Raw genomic sequence first — 15,726 nt, 5'->3', positions numbered from 1 at the left:
TTCACAAAACTACTTTTCATTGATTTTTCATCCAAAGATTGATGATTTTATACAACAAAAAAAATTCTACAGATGACAAAGTTGGCATTTGAAATTAGATTGCATATACTTCATTGAGGTTAATTTTGTAATTTGCATAAGTTTTTTTTTTTTCAATGAAATCATCAATTTTTGGACAAATAATCAACAAAAAAGGAGTTTTGTGAAAATAAATTAAAACCTCAAGAGCGTTCATGTAATTTTTGAGACCCGAGCAGGTTTTGTGAAAACACAAAAAACCTCATGGAGGTGTTAGTGTAAATAACCCTTAGAAACAGACACAACCTTGCCTCTATGTGGGGTTGCGGCACAAGAACAGAAGGCCACTGTTCCAATTTACCCCATTTTCGCTAAGGAAATTCCCTTTATTTTGGTGTATGCCCTTCACTTGTTCTTTCGGACGTTCAAAGGAAAGAAGAGAACCATCATTAAAACTTTCATACGTTTTAACTCAACTATTGCAACATCAGAAACAAAATACCAGGTTTGAATTCAATACAAAGACACACATCTTTGTTTAGCATCGATAAAATTTATGTCTGTCTTTGTGTTGGTGATACCTTAAAAGAAATTTTTACTTGATTACCGATAGTCTCAGGCTGCAAGTAGAAGCACTTTAATTGTTCCTCGACTGTTTGCAGTCAATAGCATTGGGCTATCCCTCTTCCAACATACAGCACTGATAAAGAATGATCCTCTGTCGTCGTCATTCTCGCCTAAATCTGAAGAGCCATGCCAAACCATAGGTTTTGAGATTGCCTGCAAGTAGACACCAAAACTGAATCAACTACTGTTGGTGCCAAGTAGCTATATACAATGTAAACATTGTAATTTTTGGTGGGGGGGAGGGGGGTTCAATTTTGGCATGTCAACTTAGCTACCACATCATTTTCTTGTTTGTCAACTTAACCTTATGGTAAACGAACACTTCATTTGTCTCGCTGCCGCAAGCAATATATTCGTTATTTACTGAGAGACCCACAAAATTCTTCTCATTCATGTGGCCTCTATATGTGCACAACTGTCAATGTGAAAACAAAGAATTAGCTCAAACTCTGTTTGGAAATTAGAAATCAAAAGTCCCATAAGCAAGATGACTCACAGGCAAGTTCTCCTTTACATCCCACAATCGCAATGTGCTGTCAGTGGATGCAGAAGCAAGTTCATTGTTAGACAAGAATTTCACATATGAAACAGCTTTCCTATGCCCACTAAAGACATGCAGTGGTTGGCTGATATTTCTCAAGTCATAATAATGAATGTGATGATCTGCAGAGCCAACCTGCAAAATTACCAAGTGGATTATACGAAGCTCTGTGTCCTAATTTGATTAAATCATATGTTTTCAATCGCATTGGGCTCAGGGAAAGGCTATACATATACTAGTTTTGTTTAATCACTAATTGGGATGAAAAAAAGGAATCTAAAATGAACTTTCAAAATATGGTGAACGTATAAAATTTTTGCGTTCTTCTGGATAGGAGAATTAAGCAAGCTATGTTCTCATTTTAATCTTAAGAACAGAGACATACTGCCACAAAAAAGCTGGATCCAGGATTATACTTGACAGAACAAATATTTGCCTTCATGTCGATGTTAAGAACACTTTCTTCTTGCTTTGAGCACCAAATTTTGACCTGTTTAGCATAAAAAATGCATGCTGAGAGCACTTATAAACATAAGACCATCTAATACATCCCTAGCAAGTGTATCATTTCCTAGAAGTTGGAAAACAATTCAACCAGCAAAAGTTATCCCACATGAGAATTTCATATAGGGTTGGCAGGAGGATCAAAATGTCGCAGTGTGGACAGATTTTCCAGAAAATATGAATTACTTTGGCTTCTGGAAAGTAGAAACATAATCGCATTATGAATTTCTATTGAAAATGAAATCCTTCCTTACAAAATCATAAGCTAAAGATCCGTTCATTTTTTTAACAGAGACCCTATGTATAGGCCTTCCAGGCATCATGAAGGCCATGCATTTCTTACTTTCTATTTATACATCGCTAGCCAAACTTCTTGATGCTACTTCAAATACTCCAAGCCTATAACTACAACTAGTTACTTTTTAGGTCACTTATCAAGATACAGCTCACAAACCCCTAAGATATGAGCTAAGATTCATGTCCAATTACCTTGCAGTCATCGCTTCCGGATACAAGCATTGAAGGATCAATAGACGAAAAATCAACACTCCAAGCCCGCTTTTCATGCTCCTCATATTCCATCACACTCTGGTAAGAAAAGAGTCTGGTTAAATAACTGGATGTGAACAAATGGGTTGAGGCAGTGACAAAATTATGACAATATAGGTGTGCAGATTAGCACTATTTTAATGAAAAGAAAATATTTCACTACCTGACGAGTAGTTACATCCCAAACACTTACTATCCCCTCATAGTCGCTACTAGCAATATGGCTTTTAGTGTACTTATTCCAGCTCAAGCAACTAAGTTTGGATCGTGTGGATATCTCTACGACAGGACAGTGGATATCTGCTGGTTCATTAACCACCTGGAAGTAATCACAATAGAACTTATTAACTATGAACAAATAAAGAAAAAAAAATTCCATGAGACTGAAGTGTTCAGGCACAACCCAAAAGCGACAGGTATATATGCGAAAGCATAGTCTTATGCAGAAAAACAACTATTACCAAAAAGTAATAAAAAAAATCAAAGATGGCATCCCTTTCATATTTAACCACAACATACAACTTTTAGATATCAACTAGGTTAGTGCACTGAAGAAGTATAAAGATGCACCAGTAGCACTTGGAAGCAATATATGGAGTCATTGCTCAACTTCGGCCCTGGAACATTATTCCTGCTTAATAAAAGACTAAAAGTAACAGACTTTATACAGGTATTAAAGCGTCTGTCCAATGCTTACCGAGGAAAATTCAAAAACTTTTATGCACCGTGAAACTCCAGCAGTAGCAAACAGTTCATCATCACGATCAAATTCTATACTGCAACAAATGTAATGGGAACCTCAAATATCACAATACGTTACCAAGATCAGCTAAAGATAAATTTTCAAACACAGATCACATGTTGCAGTAACCAAATGACCTAACTAAGCAATGGACCATGATGTTAATTTGCCTAAATTTAGTAGATACAGCCTACAGGTGTATAACCCATGATGGTTACAGGGTAGCAAATCGCTGATGAAGGGGCTAACAAAATTGTATGAAATGAGAACCATTTCCAATTTGTCCTGAAAAAAGTGCATGAGGGATGACATTTTAAATCACCTGGACACAATATTGGCAGAGTGAAAAAGATCACCATGCCTCAGTTCAGCAATGACTCTCATTCGACTGTTTCAAGCAACCAAAAATTGCATTAGTAACTATAACAGGATAGGATTTCCTAGTAGAAACTTGAAATTGATACTTGAGAAGTTTGTACCTGTATTGTGTAAAGCTTGTAAGCACAGATTGAAAATCTTCAAGGCCTGGATTATAACCTTCTATATTCATAGTGTTTGCGCCCCTTTCTTCCTGTCTGTACCAATTTCGTCGCTTTTGCAAGTAGCACTCTTCTAGGTGATTGAACTGTTGCAAGGAAAAATAGAAGTCCAATAGTTCAGAATCTGGGAAGTTTTGTTGGTAGCCTCCTCAGATCAATTTGCAGGATCACTAACCTGTGAATGGACTCGCCTTTTTCTTGCTAGTGATGCTACACCTGGTGTTGTCACACACTGCATATCAGAGCTGCTGCCATAATCATTATTTAGTTGGAGTGCCTTGGAGATTCCTTGAGCCTTTACATCAGATCTTTTGTTCTGCAAATCATTACAACTCATCCGAGCTTGCACGTGTTGCGTGCTACAGACAATGCCATTGCTGTGCTGCTGCTGATCACCAGGAGCAAGCATTTTCAGCTTTATGGAGCTCTCCTGTTCCCAGCTGCACAGCTCTAGTCTCCGTCTCTCAACCGCAGTTATGTCCTCCTTGATGTACTGAAGATCGGCCTTTATCTGCAGAGGAAAACAGAGCATCATAATCAAAGTACAGAGCCAAAACAAAAGAATGCGAAAAAGAAAATTAAACTCCTTTCATAAAGTTGATACATATATATATTAATTTGGACCTCATTGAGCTCTTCAAACTTTTGGTTTTTCAGGCAATGTAAGAAGCCAAGCATGATCTCCATGCTCATCTCAGATTCTTGCTGCTCCATTTTTCTCTTCTTCTCTTCAAGGAGAGACAACAGTCCGTCCAGCTCTTTAATCGACATCTCGCAACCCTGTCTAAGATTCCAAATTACAAGTCGTACAAGTAAATACGATCAAATTATTAACTAATCAAAATCATGTGAATGAAGAAGAAAAATAAACAAGTTTTGATTTAATTATGACAAAAATGGCTACTGACCTGGTGCAGTCCCCGACGAAGTTGTTCAAATGGAGATGCAGTCTTCGCCATTCGAGAAGCCAAAGCATTTTTCAGCAACTGCAAATTCCAATATGACGTTACTTTCTTTCTTGACAATGTCAAGCAAACACATCGAAATGGAAAGGCGAAGAGAGAAAAGAAGGAACCTTGTCGAGCAAGAAATTGGGGAAAATGAGGTCTGTGGTGAGAGAGTGAGCGCAGCAAGGGCAATCACTCTTGATGCGGAGGTGAGTGAGAATGCAGATGTAGCAGAAACTGTGGCCACAAGCCGTGAGGAAGGCGTCTTTGATGATCTGCATGCATATCGGGCACATAATGTCCTTGTCCGGCTTCTCCGACGCCGTTTCGGTGGCGGAGCCTGGTAAGTGTTCACATCCTTTCACGGTGGGGACTAGCGCACCGCCCATTGAGCTGTCTTCCATTGCAAATATAAATGGAATTTGTGAATTTGTGGTGAGCGAGAGAAGGAGAGAGAAATTAGAAAAGTAACCAAAGGAAGAGAGGAAATTAGAAAATAAAGGAAATGAAAAGAAGGCCGTGTCTTTTCTACTTTAGGTCTTCTAGTCTCTCTGTGTGTAGTAACTTCGAGAGCATTGATTTGAAGACTTTGTTGTGAGGGCAATAGCGGCCCACGTAACGTTAGGCGGGTGATCTATGTTTTTTTGTTTTTAAAAAAAAATTAGGTGGGTGGGACGACGAGCATTGAACACGATGTACCAAAGCTGGTGCAGTGCAGCTGCAATTACCGGTTATTAATAAAAACAGGAAAACGAATGATTCGTGCACATGGAAAATGGAATAAAGACGATAATAATTTAGCTTGCCTTCATGTTTAACACACATTGACAGATTTTATGTTAGGACACGTTTGACAGAATTTAGACGTATCCCCAAAGCAGAGAATTCTTTGTGCATGTACATTTTGTTGGCGATATAATGTATATGTTTTGTTGGCAATAATAGTATGAGACATTATTGACTACATATCAACAATCCGCTACATGGTCCGACTAATTCCGCGAGAGGTAAAGGTAACTAATCCAGCCTAGGGGAAGATTTCTAAAATATTAAATATATAAATTTAATAAGTTTATTTCCACTCTAATAAATATTTAGCCTACACATGCATTGTTTTTTTTTTTTATCGCTTATATAATAAACTAATAATAGCCCAATATAAGTAAAGTAAATAATAGCTTAGCCTTCTATTTAAAATAAGCTCACTCCTCCTAAAGCATATAGGAAATAATAAACATCAATTCAAACCTATATATATTTGATTAGAAGCAACACTCACGCTAAGGTTGTACCAACTTGAGCTATTCTAATCGTACTGATATTATGCTACACCCACAGAGAGCAAACATTTAAAAAAAAAATTCTAGCCACCCAAAACCTTGAGAGCCTAGAGGAAATAGCTCTCCTCCTCTGAAAAATTGTACAAAACCTATCTTCAGTGGGTTCTTCAATCTTAGTAAGGTTTTCTCTTTTTATATATATTCAATTTCCAATTTTAATTGTTGTTGTTAAGTTTTTATGATTTAGGGTTTGAGTGAAAACTTTTGGAGCTTGTTGATATATGTTTTATTTTTGCAACTTGAATTATTAATTAGCATATATGATTTTTGGTGTCTAGTATTTCTTGTTAGGATATCATGTCACATGATGATAATAGACTGGTAAAAAGAGAAAAAACTATTTATTCATTCTTAGGTGGATTTTATTTATATTTTGTACTTCTTTGTGTTATATTTGCTTGTAATGTGACTTTGTTTGATTTATAAAATTTTTATTTACATTTTTGTTTCAAAAGAAAAAGGGCTTATAATATATCTCCTCTATGAAAAAAATTATGTAGCCTACTCCTATAAAAATTAATGAGTCCGCCATTGAAGATAACTATGAGTATGATAACATCACGTCACATCACATATGAGATGGCTTATAACAAGATGTAATTCTAAATTCACTTGCTTTTGATTTCTTTGTACAATTTTTTTTTTCAATTTTGGGTAAATGTTTCTTTTTTATTGGTGAGGCTGGGTATCTGGTTTATTTATGTCTTTCTTTTTCTGGGTAAATTATGTTGCTCTTTAAAGATAAGATGATAAAGATAGGTACATAAACATAATGCAATTAAAACGAGAGTTCATCTTCTTTTCTTAGCATAAATGCCGGTGGAACACAAACTCACTGATAAGTGTTGTTGATATTTTCTAGGGTTTTTAAATACAGGCGGTTTGCGACACTGGAACAACGCAAGAAGATAGCAGTATGGGCAGGCATTGTCAATGTCACTCAGTCACGACGAGTAGACCAAAAAGAAGATATGCTAGGGTAGGTGGGGTGCCACCACATATTAATGCTAGCTAAGCTAATAGTCCCACAAAACATGTCCAAAAATTGGAAAAATGTGAAACCACCACGCCTTGAAGCCTTCTCCCCAATGGAAACTAGAAAAGCAACCTTCATTGGATAACCAAATGCTTCTTTTGGATCTATACATTCTTGTGTATACAAACAAATTTCTTATACCATTCACTACTTCTACCTAATTTCCTCGTCCCCTCGTGTCTTATATGATCAATTTTCTGGCTTTGTTGTCAGGGATTTTGTTATGCAGTCTACAATACCTTCACAGTCTGTTTGAGGAATGACGCACGGGGCGTCATCTTCTTCTTCTGCACGGGAATGAGGAGACCACAGGTTCCCGTGAGTCTGGCAAGCCTTCATCGTCTTACAGTGTTCAGCTTCGTCATCTCTTATGTTCAGAAACACGTCATACAAATTCTCTGTGAAAAAAAAAAAAACAGATCACAATATGCCTACTCTTATTCTTAACTCATTCAGTTGGTGTTACAAGACACCAAGGTTAGTTGGCCCAAAAATCTGAGTCCTGTGGAATGGTGTAGGTGGGATCCACAAACTTCTATAGGCCCCACAACCCATACTATGTGAGAAGCGAAATTTGTCCATCCCACACAAGTTTATTTCGTAAAGGAGAGAGATCATAATCTAAAACAAAGTTTGACAAGTGAGCTAACTCCTAGCATGATCATCTACTAACTGGCAGAATAAAATCAGAGTCTGAAAGTTACCTATTTTTGGCCTTCGAGAATTGGGAGCTCTGGAAGTTTGAAATTCATCTGGATGAAATTTGGGGGAATAGTTAAATCTAGGATTACAGCATTTCAGGACACAGAAACAAAGATTGAAAAACAGAAAAACTTACCAAATAAGTACAAGTCACCGCTAGTGTAGTATTTTACAGCAACCTCAGGAGCAGGCAACTTTTTCAAATCCTCTACAACAGAAGAAAAGACCACGTCAGAATAAGTGAATATGCATTTGAGGTAAGCATAAGGCAGTGGACTTTACAATTGATCGGATGATACAAGATCATCTCTTCGACTTTGCATGCTTAGAAGTTAGTGTAATTTGATGTGATCCAACAAACACCTTTATATGAGCACAAAAATATAGAGAAGTTATCTAAACCATACCTCCTCTGGCCTTGATAAACTTGTCGTAAGTTGAAAATGCATGGCCCTCTACACATTCAGAGAAGTGATCTGCAGTAGTCATCAAACTAAATACATAAAAACACATTACTGCAAGCATGCAGGCTAATTCAGCATTCTGTAGAACTTAAACAAAAATAGAGTGGAAAATATCCAAGAAACTACGCAAATATTATCAAATTTAAAAAGGGATACAAATTTCAACAAGTTTGCCTGCATACTTGGTACTAAAAGGTTTACTTTTGGTTTAGAGGAGAGTTCTTGCAAGTTCGCAACCACCAAGGACAAATGCACCAACAGGGATGCCCAGACGCAAGAGCGACAAACCCAGGAAATTATAGTACATTAAAAACCAGATACTCATACTTACATGCCATTCTTGGGCTTATTATATACATAAAGGCCGTCATAAAATAATAGAAGATCGCAATATGCTGAGCAAGAAAGCGGTCAAACCACCAAGCATTTCCCCCCAATTCCTGCAATTGTATCCATATGCTATTATTAAATCAAGCAAACCATGTGGACCTCTATGTGCACAGAAGGGAAGCCAGAAGTAAACAGATGAAGCTACCATAATCTACACAAAGTTTTTACATGAGTGCCTTTGAGCCAGAACATCATCATTTGAAAAAGCCTTCACCACATGTCATACAAGTTTTCTTCTATCTATTTTGTTATCTCTCCTAAATTCACTCTAGTCTCCTCCTGCAGGCTTACTTTGTTGATGCTAGTTATCTGAATTTCCTTTATTGTGGAATCTCCAACAATGTAAGGAATCATTGGCGAGAGCGCAAAAAATAAAGATACTCACTTCCATGATAAGCAAGTGGTGCATCTCATTCCAGCTCTCAGCAAAATGCACTTTCAGATAATCTGCTCTTCTCCACCAGCCAAAACTCTCATACATATGCAAAACAGACATAAAGGCTGCCACAAAATAACACACAGACACAAATTAAAAATCACAACTGAGAATCACAATAATATATTAGGAAAACGATTACACAAGAACATATTCTTAGCAGCAGCAGGTAAAATGCACATTTGCAGAGAAAAATAAGAGGAACTAATGGGCATGCCTTTCCATGATCAACATCCGAATCCATATTTCAGATGAAGCATATTCATAATACAAGATATTGGGCCAATTGTGATGCATGCGAGGGCATGAACGATTGGCAATGTATTGGTAACTGCTCCTCAAGCATTTGAAGGCTTATATTCCTATTGTTTGAAGTTATTCACATATCTTTACAAATACCCACTTACAGAACTGCAGAAATTTATTACTAAACAAAGTGTAGCACTCACCAAAGTAAGGAACCCTTGCAATGGTTTCCAGTACAAAAAACCTTGCATAATCTCGGTCACGGTACAGAGTATCAAGTATCTTTATGACTGTATCCTGGAATGATGAGTAGAACTGAATTAAAGATCAACTAAGAGGACAAATCAAAACGTTGAATGAATTAAGCTCATTCAAGCATCATGCCCAACAGTCAACAAGGAAGATAAAAAACTGCAACTGTGCAAATTCATTATGCGCACAAAATGAATCAACAAAGTTACAGCCTGATAACAATTATTTGACAATTCGACATGGGAGCTACGGTTAGTACTGTAGAACAATTATTCGATAAGAGTTAAGATTTACCGTAAGGAAGATGTTGATGGTTTGTTCACATTTAATAACCCAGCCCTCAAAAGTACTTGAAGACGAACTCTCTGATGGGCCCCCACTGCTCGATTTCACTTCATCTGAGGGAGAAGAAGCCTTGAACTCAAAGGATTCCTCCACTATCACTTTCTCTTCATCTTCTTGCAGAATAGTTGCACGAATTCTATACAAATTCCAACACCAATGATGAATCTTGTTATCCAATCATTGAAAAGGCCCAAAAGTTTAAATGATGAATCCACTTGCTAGATCCCATACCCAACCATGCTAGGTTTCTACATTTTCTCACAAATAGGAACATTAAAGATTGTTTTTTCAACATATAAAGTGGTAGCACACAAACATACCTGGAAATTGATGGGCGAGCAGAAATGGGATTGTAAGGAATACGATTCTGAGAACAAAAAGTGGAGCAAGCTAAGTTCTTGAAGTTCCTTGCTTTGAGAGACGAAGAAGAGCAGGAGGTTGAGATTGCAAACACCGTGGAAGACAAAGTCGCCGCTGCCATTCCCGACGGTTTTTGCAGTGACCGAAACGAAAATTCAAAAGCCAGAAAATGGAAATCAAATTGGAATTGGTTTCGGTCAGTTGGTATAAGGGAAGGTGTCAACCGCCAAAGAGGGTGAGGAAAATGGCACAAATGGATCTTTCTTATTTTTGTTTGCAAGTATTTTGTGTCGTCTTGCAAGTCTAGCAAAGCTGGCGCGGCTTGCGTTGCGCATAAATTTTGGGGACGGCCAATGCCATCTGTGTGTTTTGCTTGGTGCTTTGTAGTTGCACGACACAAATCAAAAATATATAACGATAGGATGATACTATGTTAATACATACAAAGTCATGAATTTTATTTTGTTGTGTCTTATATGTTGTTCACATTTTAGCTCTCGTGGCTCCTCTTTTCACCAGTTGCTATTGGACTGTGGGCTCTGGTTTTGACTTTCTGCAATTTGTGTGGTCATTGGGCTTGTCCAGGTTTGGCGCGTCTAGATTTTGAAGCTGCCTTTTACAAATTCTGTATAAAAAGCCCATCACAAAAATAGTAGCTCTTTTATGTTATTTTTATCTAATAAAATTAGGCTAATTGGTCGAGACAATGTGTTTCCATCCCATGTTTTCCCATCCCACCCTTACATACGAGTTACATCTCATATACATTATAGTAATAATTTAGAACATCATACAAATAAAAATCACAGTCGACCGGTTGACTGCAGATCATGGGTAGCTCTCTCTCTCTCTCTCTCTCTCTCTCTCTCTCTCTCTCTCATTGGTAGCTTTCAATCCTTTTACGCGTGTACAGAAGAAGCCTTAACCTAATCTAAGACATTTGAAAATTGGTTGCCCAAATTCTTCAAATTGTAACGTGGCACATCATGAATTCATAAGACTTTTTGACACATTATTTTATGAAAGTTGCTAAGTAGGTGTCTTGTAAACCTTGATTCAAGTAGAACTGACCATTATGTCATAAATTAAAATAATGTAGAACTGACAAATTAGGTTGGTTTAGAGAGAAATCCGATTTGTTTAGTTTAAATCGTTGTTGGATCTGCTTTTTTTTAAATTTATTTTATTTTATTTTGAGAGAGAGAGAGATATATAGTTGACAGATCTTCCGTTTCTCTTGGCTATATGTTTTCCTCTGCTTTCTGATTCTAACTTGAGAAACACCAAAGCTTACAAAACCATGGAAGACGAAAGGCAATCATTTCTATCAAAACACAGAGCAATCTCAGGCTACATAGCCCACGAAGGACTTGAATTGAAGAACTTCGATGCATGCCTCAAATGGGTTTTCGTGGATCAGTCCAATGTATGGAGGACTGGTATTTCATGGTCCATCTTCTTCGTTTTAGCCATTGGCGTGCCGCTTGTCTCACACTTTCTCCTCTCCTGCTCCGACTGCGATGAAAATCACAGCAGGCCTTACCATATAGTTTCTCAGTTATCACTTTCTTTATTCTCAGTGCTCGCATTCATCAGCCTCTCCTGCTGGACCCGCAAATATGGTTTGAGGAGGTTTCTCTTCCTTGACAAATTATATGACGCAAGTGAGAAGGTTCGCCATGGATATAAACAACAGTTTCAGGTATATATAATTAGTTGATTTAAACAAAACCTTAGACAAAATCTTGAAACTTTGAGTTTCTAATCTCTATGATTTTACGTATTGCTGCAGAATTCAATGAAGCTCCTCTGCATGATCGTGTTCCCCTGTTTTGCAGCAGAGTGTCTCTACAAGATATGGTGGTATGTCTCGGGAGCAACCGAATTACCGTATTATGGGAACATCTATTTAAGCAACACGATTTTGTGTACGTTGGAGCTGTGTTCATGGCTTTATCGAACCACAATTTTCTTCCTGGTGTGCGTTCTGTTCCGGCTAATTTGCCATCTTCAAATACTGAGACTAGAAAATTTTGCCCAAGTTTTTCAAAAGGAGACCGAGGTTGAGTTAATCTTGATGGAGCACCTCAAGATCAGAAGGAACCTTCGGCTGATGAGCCATAGGTTTCGATTATTCATCTTGCTCTCTCTAATTATGGTCACAGCAAGTCAGCTCATTTCTCTGGTCATGGTTACTAGGTCTAGTGCTCATGTTAATATCTTCAAGGCTGGAGAGCTTGCGGTAATTTTCAATCCTTCTTTCACTTACATATATGACGATATCTGATTCAAATTATATATATATATATTGTCATTTTTGTTTTCTGGTCGTGTTGCAGTTATGTTCCATTAGCCTAGTTATTAGTCTTTTCATTTGCCTGCGAAGTGCAACAAAAATAACACACAAAGCACAGTCGATAACGGGGCTTGCTGCAAAGTGGCATGTCTGCGCCACAATACAGTCTTTTGATTACACGGAAAGTGAGACTCCAATGGCTCCGATTTCTTCAGCTCAAGTGTTTCCTTTTGGTGCTGATATTGAATCAGAAGATGACGAAGCTGCAGAAGATGACGATTTGGACAACACCAGGCTGGTGCCAATTTACACTCAAACAATCTCATTCCAGAAAAGACAAGCTCTAGGTTGTAGTAGGAACAGATCATCATCTTCAGTGACAGTGTTGAATTTATTTATTTATGTTTTTGCCCCCTTTTTTTCTTTTTTCTTTTTTGTAATGATAGCGTGTGGTCGCTTTTGCAGTGAAATATCTGGAGAATAATAGAGCAGGGATCACAGTGTTTGGGTTCACGGTGGATAGAATGTGGCTTCACTCTATTTTTGCAATTCAACTGGCCCTTCTGCTCTGGCTGCTCAACAAGACAATTGGTATTTCTTTATTTTTTTCATTTCTGAGACACACAGAGAATCAGAGATTAAGGTTTGCATTGATGCTAATCTTTTCTTCTTCTTTTTCATTACAGGGTAGTTAACATTGTAAGCACCGAGTATAATACCTAGCAATGTAGATTTTGGTGAGTGAAATTTTCTAATGAAAATGGTACAACAGTAAGGCTCCTGGAAAATGTCTTGACATGCAACAGTAACTCTCAGTCTCATTCAAAAAAGCCTCCACAGCTGAAAACACATTTGGTGCTGATGGGTTATTTTTTATTGGTACTAAAAGTCATATTATTTCAGAAGAGTTTGGAGGCTGCATTTGGAGTTTGGAGTTTTATTTAGTTTTGCCATCTAATGCATGTCAATTTTTATAGCCTTATAAAAGGATACAGCTTAATTGCTTTTTAGTTGGGAGCAGAGACAAAACCAAGTTAAGAAAAAAGAGAGAAATTGGAGAAATGATAGCATTCGTTTACTTTATAATTGCTTTTCAATACATATTTTGGATGCACAAAATGAATCAAACACTAATTAATTTTCTGCACATCCCAAAACATCTGGCTTGCAGCTAATCATTCTCCAAGTTTTATTTCATAACATCATCATGCACACCCTTTAGAACAGAGGAACTCTGCACATCACAAAAGTAAAAAGAACACATTAGTCCAACCAAATCATATATATCATATGAACAAAAAATGTGTATGATATTCTTAGATACATAAATAAGAAGAGAGAGAGAGAGAGAGATTACTTGCTGCAGTCGACGGCGGGGTCAAGAGGTACAGGAACGGAGACCTTGCAGTATTCGGGGATGGCCTTAAGTCTGCCTGGGTCAATCTTCATCCCAGATGCAGCTTTTTTCAAGCATTCACAGAGGCTCCTGCGGATTTCAGTGGAGGTAGCCTCAGAAACAAGGGTTTGGACACCAGCACAACAAGGAACGGCAGGAGTGCCTGGGCCAGAACCCACCAAGTATGACTCACAGGGCATCAAAGTCATTAGGGCCTCTTGGCATGTGACCCCATTTGCAGGACATGCATTGTTCAAAACCGTAACCACCAACCCAAAAACTATCAGAGACCAACAACCCATCAGTTTCATCTCCATACTCTCTTTCTGAACAAAGGGAAGAGAAAAACACAAAGGCAATATGAAAACTGCTTGCTTGTTGGATATTGTAAAACCTCAACTCACTCACTGTGGCTTAGAGCATAAGATGCATGCCTCCCTTTATAGGGCAGGCACCACCACGTTTTTGGTACCTCATTTACTGTGCAGTTGTGCAGTCCAGATTTTTTTGATTCTTCCTAAGGCCCTGTGTGTAACTGTCAGTCAGACCAAAAGAAAAACTGGTTTAGATTATGTAAAACCACCCGCGCCAACTAATACAGGCCATTGTAAATACCATTAACAGCCTTATTAAGCCCATGTTTCTTTAAACAGTCTTTGTTTTTAAGTTTGAAATATGATTTCTGTGAATTGTGGAGTTTGATTTAGAGACATTTTCGACAAACTCTGCAGATTTCCAGTTGAGGGCCTTATTGGCATGGATTACACTTGACATCTTTAGCCTGGTTTTATTTGTTATTTTCTCGGAAGAAACGTGATCTTTGCTATCTGTTAAAACGCCTTCTAGTCTTGAAACAAACAAAACATGAACTGTGCTGAAAGCGTGATTATATTCCATTACATAAGGGGTATAGCCGCGCGGCTATACTTTTATTAAAAAAATTGCCATGCTCTTTAAAAAACCCGCCCGGGCGCTGGGTGCTATGTTGGTCATAGTATAGCCGCGCGGCTATACCGCTGTCTATTTAAATTTTTTTAAATTAATTAATTAATTAATTAAATAAAGGATCCGCCTAATAGCGCCTAGGTGGCCGGTTTTTATTTTTTAAAATACGAATAAAATACATATGTATTTTATTCAGTAAAATTTTGCCAATTTACAACTGAAAAGTTATTAAAAAATACGTACGTATGTGTATATTATTTTCTAATTCCGCTAATTTTTTTTTTTTTTAAGGACCTTTCCTATTGAGAGAGGCGATAATATAATAAACTCACACATAACACATGTGCTATGACTCGAATCCAAAACCTTGTCTAGAATAGCAATTACTTCAAACTACTACGCTAGTGGGTCATTTGCTGTTCAATTTTTAATATAAGCTCTAAGTTGTACCATTTTATTTTTTTTTCCAAAATTAGAAAGTAAAGAATATAATTATTACCTCGTGGAATATGATTATTAGTTACGATAACTCAGACTCAGAAAAAGAAATGAAATCAAAATAGTAATGACTTGAAGTCAACTCACGGATTATCTTCATCAAATAAAAGTTAATAACAACTCATTTATGAGGAAATCAGGAGAATTGAATAGAAATCGATAATTATTTATTGAAAATCAGGAGATTATTAAACCGCTAGAACTTCCAGGATCATTAAACCGCTAGAACTTCCCGGATTATTTCATAAGAAATGTCGACAAAAAAAAAAACAAATTTAAATGTTGTTAAATTCTGCACTAATCAACCCTAAAACCCGTCGGAGGCCAATCATAGGGTAAGTTATTAATTTGTCGTATCCGAAATTATATAAAGAGAATCATGTCTCTGTATCTAAGCAAGCATTTTTTTGGTTTTTGGTGTCGCGTTAGAGATCTATGGAGAACCAATCCACAAACTGCAATGCTGCCGAAAATAAGGAGGTTTGGTCTTTTCTTCTGTTTTTTTTTAAAAAAAAAATATTTATAATCCGAGTCGTTTGTTATCTTGCTTGAG

General features: G+C 37.3%; 4 protein-coding genes across 5 annotated transcripts; 1 reads left to right on the top strand and 3 right to left on the bottom strand.

Annotated features, from left to right (window-relative positions):
* Positions 1-464: 464 nt before the first annotated feature.
* LOC117624586 (E3 ubiquitin-protein ligase COP1-like) lies at positions 465-5,001 on the bottom strand. 2 transcript variants are annotated; one of them, XM_034355921.1, is made up of 13 exons: positions 4,596-5,001; positions 4,429-4,506; positions 4,145-4,300; positions 3,696-4,031; positions 3,461-3,606; positions 3,304-3,369; positions 2,937-3,015; positions 2,403-2,558; positions 2,180-2,278; positions 1,572-1,676; positions 1,142-1,321; positions 950-1,060; positions 465-798 (listed from the first exon to the last, which is right to left on the bottom strand). In XM_034355921.1, exons 1-13 carry the CDS (start codon positions 4,869-4,871, stop codon positions 634-636), a joined length of 1,953 nt encoding a protein of 650 aa, XP_034211812.1. In that variant the 5' UTR covers positions 4,872-5,001; the 3' UTR covers positions 465-633. The 2 variants fall into 2 exon arrangements, with proteins under 2 accessions (XP_034211812.1, XP_034211813.1); XM_034355922.1 differs by having other exon boundaries at positions 561-798; positions 4,145-4,304; positions 4,596-4,997.
* Positions 5,002-6,629: 1,628 nt separating this feature from the next.
* Positions 6,630-10,468, bottom strand: LOC117626355 (ubiquinol oxidase 4, chloroplastic/chromoplastic). The gene is made up of 9 exons (XM_034358022.1): positions 9,999-10,468; positions 9,628-9,814; positions 9,285-9,378; positions 8,785-8,900; positions 8,341-8,449; positions 7,953-8,021; positions 7,682-7,753; positions 7,548-7,595; positions 6,630-7,241 (listed from the first exon to the last, which is right to left on the bottom strand). Exons 1-9 carry the CDS (start codon positions 10,157-10,159, stop codon positions 7,033-7,035), a joined length of 1,065 nt encoding a protein of 354 aa, XP_034213913.1. The 5' UTR covers positions 10,160-10,468; the 3' UTR covers positions 6,630-7,032.
* Positions 10,469-11,338: 870 nt separating this feature from the next.
* LOC117624113 lies at positions 11,339-13,200 on the top strand. The gene is made up of 5 exons (XM_034355251.1): positions 11,339-11,740; positions 11,831-12,280; positions 12,378-12,681; positions 12,800-12,925; positions 13,021-13,200. Exons 1-5 carry the CDS (start codon positions 11,339-11,341, stop codon positions 13,023-13,025), a joined length of 1,287 nt encoding a protein of 428 aa, XP_034211142.1. The 3' UTR covers positions 13,026-13,200.
* Positions 13,201-13,441: 241 nt separating this feature from the next.
* On the bottom strand, positions 13,442-14,144 carry LOC117626707 (non-specific lipid-transfer protein 4.1-like). Its single transcript, XM_034358522.1, has 2 exons — positions 13,692-14,144; positions 13,442-13,568 (listed from the first exon to the last, which is right to left on the bottom strand). Exons 1-2 carry the CDS (start codon positions 14,045-14,047, stop codon positions 13,553-13,555), a joined length of 372 nt encoding a protein of 123 aa, XP_034214413.1. The 5' UTR covers positions 14,048-14,144; the 3' UTR covers positions 13,442-13,552.
* Positions 14,145-15,726: the final 1,582 nt, after the last annotated feature.

Source organism: Prunus dulcis, chromosome 4, assembly GCF_902201215.1.
Source record: "Prunus dulcis chromosome 4, ALMONDv2, whole genome shotgun sequence".
Taxonomy (NCBI): Eukaryota; Viridiplantae; Streptophyta; class Magnoliopsida; order Rosales; family Rosaceae; genus Prunus; species Prunus dulcis.
Note: the sequence above shows the minus strand (reverse complement) of the source record. Positions and strands in the feature narration are given on the sequence as shown.